Genomic DNA, 6,000 nt, shown 5'->3' on the forward strand with positions numbered 1-6,000 from the left:
TTATATTCACGCCGTTTTGCGAATATGTTCACAAATGCAAGCATTGGAAAGCAGCCACTCATCGCTACCGCGACAGCATTTGCTTGCATATTAAGCTGATTGCATATCGGAGAAGCAGATCTATTATATACATGCAGCAGATCTATTAAAGCCTTGCACGCCTCAATGTTTCATTTGGCCCTGCACAATTCGTTCAAGTGACCTTTTCAAATTTTCGTAAGCCCAAAAGCTCCTCCTCAGCACGATGACGATTCCTTTGATTCCAGGTTAGGCTATAGCCATTGCAAGGACCTATGTGCAACAACCATGCCTGAGTAACGTGCACAAGCAAATCCAGCATGGCCAACTCTGAGAGCAATGCAAAGGTGCTGCCAAAACTGACAGCAGTAGATCTCTGCAACTAGCTGAATGGTAAGCTATTCAGCTTATCTCAGTCTACTAACAACCTTTTCTAAAGAAAAGCGGGCAATAAAGCTTGCCTTTAATAGCGACCGAATTATCAGTGTTGTTTCGAGTTGCTGTTGGCCAAATGCATAAAGCAGGCACTGGGCTCGAATATAATTGCAAATCTGCTGCCCTAATTCAATTGGCTACAGATGCCATACAAACCTGAGACATTTTATACATCCCTAAAAACAGTCGAATAATGATTTAAGAGAAAATTTTTCACTTGCTAGAAGTTTCACTATATCTTCCGTTGTGATAGGAATATAAACTTTCAATAACAGAGTTCGGCCAGCTGATGCATACTCAGATAGTACACAAGACACCAGCTAAGAAAAGGGAGAAAACACAACAAAAAGGCGGTTGACATGAACACGCGCTGTTCCATGTCATCCACCTCTTTCTTGTGTCTGCGTCCTTGTGTTCGTGGGTACCTTCGGTAAGATCTGAGGTAACTAACGCGACTACTACATTGAAACAACTATTCCAATACAAACGCTACACAATGCAGCCACACCAAGAACTTCGATCAATACAGTATCCGGATAAATTGAAACAACTCGTTTTAATCGATTGGTTCCCCGAAAAAAATGCGCAGACCGATGCTGCAATAACGTAATGCAGCAAGCTACCGAGCGCCAACTGCACTCAATTCCATGGACGCCTGCCTGCAAATTACCCATGCGGCACGCTCTTGCGTCTGTGTTCATATGACAGCGGTCGCAGCAATCATCTTTTCTTTGCTTCCACACATTTGTCGTCTACGGGGCTGTTACTATTAATAGATAGTCATTATCATTCTCTGTGACGCCAGGGACGTATAGCTGTTATGGCACTTCTGTCAAATGCACACACACTTCTTCGGTGCATCGAAATCAACGTTTGCATTACGTTCGTGAACAAAAAAAAAGCAACAGAATAGTGAAAAGGAATAACGTGTAGTTGCCAGCGTGCCACTTTCATGGCACTGTAGTCGCTTAAACGCTGTCAAAACATTCACAAGACGCAGTACACAAACACTGCTTGAGCACCACTGCCGCGAATAAAACGGGCTAGTGGGCTGCGAAAAGGCTCGTACCTTGTTTTCGTTTGACGATGCGGACGAAGATGGTTCTTTATCCTTATTCGGCTTCTTGGGCTTGCTCTTGAACTTGGGGTTCTTGACCGTCGCTTGGTTTTCCTTGGCCATCACGACGATAATCGTTGAAAGCAGGGCGCCGCCATTGACCGAAAGCGAGTTGATGATGATGGCCTGCTTAAGTGGTGGCGCCCTCTGCCGATTAAAGCTGTCCACCCACTTTCGTTTTCGGTTTCAGTTCTTCACGCAGTTTCTTGTACAGTGCGATGTTTTAATATGGTATGACGCGGTTATTGCAATTTTTTTGCCAAGGATTCTGAGGGATTATTTGAGGACGTATATCTTGAAGTACGAATGAACATATTTACGGGATCGCGGGAAATGTGTTGATGATATTTTGATGGCTGGTCGCAGTAGTAGTTGGGCTTTAGGGGAGGCGTACAAGACTGCGATCTGCTCGTGCAGAAAGAGGTTGCGTCAATCCAAGTATCTTGATCGCAACTTTTATCTTTAGTTTGCTGTTCGTTTTTCTGTGATGTAGCAGGCAATGTTCATAAAATCACAGAGTTTGTATTAATTCTGTTTATTTCTGAACGTACTGAAAAATTTCCACACCACTCGACGAGTTTAATTTTTTTGCTTGTACTGCTCAGCATTGAGCAATACTGCATCAGTGAATGAGGGAGGAAGAATTGCAACAAGCGGTAGAGTTATAGGGCGAGAGAAAGATTGCAGAAGTTAAGGTGAACAGTGTTCAATAAAATTGAGCTCCATCCACGAAGGAAATAGCTGCCAGCAATATCAACCAAGCACTAAAAGTAGACTCTGCTTCTAAACACACTCATACTCTTTAATATAAGAAGAGGATATTATCTTAAAACTTCTGGTATCTACTACAAATTGTGTAAGAAACGCCATTGAGGGTGATGTAAGTGAAAACTTGAAGAACTAATGTGGACATATAATGACTTCGTTGTTAACGAAGTTCGGTATTCAGTATGTGCTCCCTGAGTCAGATAATACGTCCATAATGGGTTCAAACCATTCGTTTAAAGACATTAAATTAAATCTGGAGAGGAGGAAACTCCAAAGAGGGACATAAGTGCGAAAAATGTCAAACAATGCCATATCAAAGATAATTGCTAACATTTGCGCAGACAAGGGCAGGGTGGTGAAGGGCTCGTCATGACCTTCATATTAAGGAAGCTAACAGTCAAACAAATCCAAGGAAAGTATAGGGGATTGTTTCTCTTCTTCTTTTTTTAATTTGTGGTGTTGATGATGAAGATTATTCATGCGGCAGAGGACAGCTAAGGCCAAAGAGCGTCATGGCACAAGGTATTTTCATCTCCACAAGGTGGGATGAAAGACCCATTTCTCAAGCATTTCATCACAGATAAGCCGGGCACCAGGTCATGAGAAAGCTATCCCACTGAGGATCGAACACAGCACCTCCCGCATGCGTGGTGGACGACCAAACCACTAGGTCACCGCTGGCGTCAATTTGTGTTGTTGATCAACTGGGAATTAGTAGTCTAATCTACACTTTTTCCAATACTTTCCTTGACTTCATTGACTTTTTGCATCCTTAATATGAAGGTCATAAGAAGCCCCTCATTTCCTTTCCCTTGTCTGCTCAGTAGCTTAAAAAGGGAATCAGTTCTCGGTTTTGATGCAATAGATAGCATAACAGGGTGTTCTCGCACAGCATCCGCCCTCAGCTTTTGATCACGTATCACGTGACACTCGCGGTAATAGAGGACCTTCTATATATGTCCGCCGCTATGAACGAGGGTGGCACTGGTGAACACTCTCAAGGTTATGTTTCACGCAGGATAAACACCCCCGAGAGAGGAAGATTGAAAAGCCGCCGCAATAACTCAGTTGGTAAAGCACCGTACCCCCCCGCCGCGGTGGCTCAGTGGTTAGGGCGCTCGACTACTGATCCGGAGTTCCCGGGTTCGAACCCGACCGCGGCGGCTGCGCTTTTATGGAAGAAAAACGCTAAGGCGCCCGTGTGCTGTGCGATGTCAGTGCACGTTAAAGATCCCCAGGTGGTCGAAATTATTCCGGAGCCCTCCACTACGGCACCTCTCTCTTCCTTTCTTCTTTCACTCCCTCCTTTATTTCTTCCCATACGGCGCGGTTCAGGTGTCCAACGAATATATGAGACAGATATTGCGCCATTTCCTTTCCCCCAAAAACCAATTATTATTATTAAAGCACCGTACGCGACTTATGGATGTCGTGGGTTCGGATCCCACCGGAGGCGTGTGATTGTTTTTTTCATTCCAATTTCTCATCAGTCTCCTTTAAACCATAATACTACACAACTAACTTCCAATCGATTCAAAGCACAAATTGAAAGAGATATAGAGATGCCTTCCCTTATTCTTTCCTCGCTTTTGTTTACTGTTGGCTTCCTTAATAATCATTAACATGCATTTGAAGTGAAAACGAAAGTGAGGAAATGAAAACAAGCATATAGTTTTGATATCAAAACATAAATAATATCGTAGTTCAGTTTAAACTTGCTACTTCATTCCTATTCCGAAATTATAGCCATTAATTTTCTTGCTCCGGAAGTGACGCAATAATGCAGGCATGTTGAACACATGCCAAGCAGCAGCGACAACAAACCGGACGCAGAAATCAAAAGCGAAAAAAAAAACGCGGCCTAACCACCAATTACTTGACTAAATCGGATCAGCGAAAAAAGTTGGCCCAGGAATGAAGTTTACAATGTACTTTAATCTAACTACAGATTAAGGTGTTTTTTTTTCTTTCCAGCGTATCGAGTTTGACTACGTACCACTAAAATGGAATGAATTGTAGTGCAATGCTACGCTGTACTGCGTCTATTGACGAGAAAGGTTGGGAAGAAGAAAGAACAAAAGTACTGAATCTAAGCAACATTCGATAATTTAGAGCATTGTATGTTGATTTGCAATTGGGGCAATAGATTACGAGGCTGTAATATTTCGTGAAATTCTACTTTGCTGCGTCTTGTAATGAATAAGACCCTTCTAATTAATTTCGTTTTTTTCCTCCTGTTGGCATTTCTTTGCGTCCTTTTCTCTTTCTCTCTCTCCAGCGCCTCCTCTATTTAAAAATAGAGGAGGCGCTGCTCTCTTTTTCCTTCCTTCTTATTTTTCAGGGAATGGAGTAGGGCAAACAAATGCAGCAAAAAAAATGTAGCTTGCACTTGTATCTACAAATCTGTCTGTATTTGCAGGCACCAGCATAAAGAAACACAGCGCATAATATAAAATTTTCGATAATATCATCGAAGTCACAGAAGAGGAAGAACTGCAGGAGGAGGAGGAGGATGAGAAGAAGTTCAAAGTAGTTTTCGCCCAGTCTCCCACATAATTCATCTCCAAAGGCACAGCAACAACACGGTTATTAGTATTTCCCTGGTTGTCCTCCTATTCCTCAGTGCTTTATTTATTTATTTATTTATTTATTTATTTATTTATTTATTTATTTTTTCTTTCCTTCTTTCTTTAATTATTTCCTTCTTTCTTTCTTTCTTTCTTTCTTTCGCCCTTCGAGTTTTCTTTTTTTCTTTTCTGGTGGTGGTAGTGGTTTTATTAAAAATAATAGTAAAAAGGAAGGAAAAGATTTTTGCTAGCCCCGGCATCTGCCATCGACACTGAAGCACCTGAGCTGGGGCAGCGGAAATAAAGGACAGCAGGCAGAATGGAGAAATGAAATGAAAGAGGTGAGGGGACAGGAAGAGAGGACAGGGGGAGAAGTAGTATATACAAACTATTTACACAATAAGAAATGTGTCCAGGTTGTGCGCGTGATTAGTTCATTTTAGAGGAATTAAATCACACACGCGCACAACACTGTGTTGGTTACAACTGGAGTGGGGCGTCCAGTTATTAATCGTTCAAGGTAGAACTCGCGGAGCGTTCGGTCACTGCGTGTAACTACCTGACGGAGAACAGACGGGACGTCAAGCCCGTGTGTTCGAGGAATGCACAGAGGCTCACCAAAGTTCGCTCACGAGTGCGCGTGGGGCGTCCAGTTATTAATCGTTCAAGGTAGAACTCGCGGAGCGTTCGGTCACTGCGTGTAACTACCTGACGGAGAACAGACGGGACGTCAAGCCCGTGTGTTCGAGGAATGCACAGAGGCTCACCAAAGCTCGCTCACGAGTGCGCGCACTGCCCTGCGGCCACAATAGCGTCTTGATGGAGTCTGAAGTATGCCCTGCGCCCTAAAGGCCGCGAGCATATCGCGACGAGCATCGGCGAACGCGGCACAGTGGAGGAGCAGGTGTTCTAATGTTTCCACTGCATCGCATCCGTCACACACATCACTCGTCGCGATTCCGTGACGCACCCGTCGTTCCCCGGGCCACACGCAGCCAACGCGCGCGCGGAGGATCATTGTACGTTGTGACCGTGTAACTGCGCTACAGCCGGTGACACTGTCGATGCGCTCACCTCCCGCGATGCGTGGTCGGG

The 6,000-nt window shown here is 43.9% G+C and overlaps 1 protein-coding gene across 1 annotated transcript in view; it reads right to left on the reverse strand.

Moving 5' to 3' along the window:
* The window catches only part of Spt3 (Transcription initiation protein Spt3), a 118,723-nt gene extending 117,047 nt beyond the window's left edge, over positions 1-1,676 (reverse strand). Inside the window, exon 1 of the mRNA XM_077632305.1 lies at positions 1,523-1,676. Coding sequence (XP_077488431.1) covers positions 1,523-1,633 — 111 coding nt within the window. The 5' untranslated portion in view covers positions 1,634-1,676. The remainder of the gene's footprint in view (positions 1-1,522) is intronic.
* Between the last annotated feature and the right edge of the window lie 4,324 nt (positions 1,677-6,000).

Source organism: Amblyomma americanum, chromosome 7 (assembly GCF_052857255.1).
Source record: "Amblyomma americanum isolate KBUSLIRL-KWMA chromosome 7, ASM5285725v1, whole genome shotgun sequence".
Taxonomy (NCBI): domain Eukaryota; kingdom Metazoa; phylum Arthropoda; class Arachnida; order Ixodida; family Ixodidae; genus Amblyomma; species Amblyomma americanum.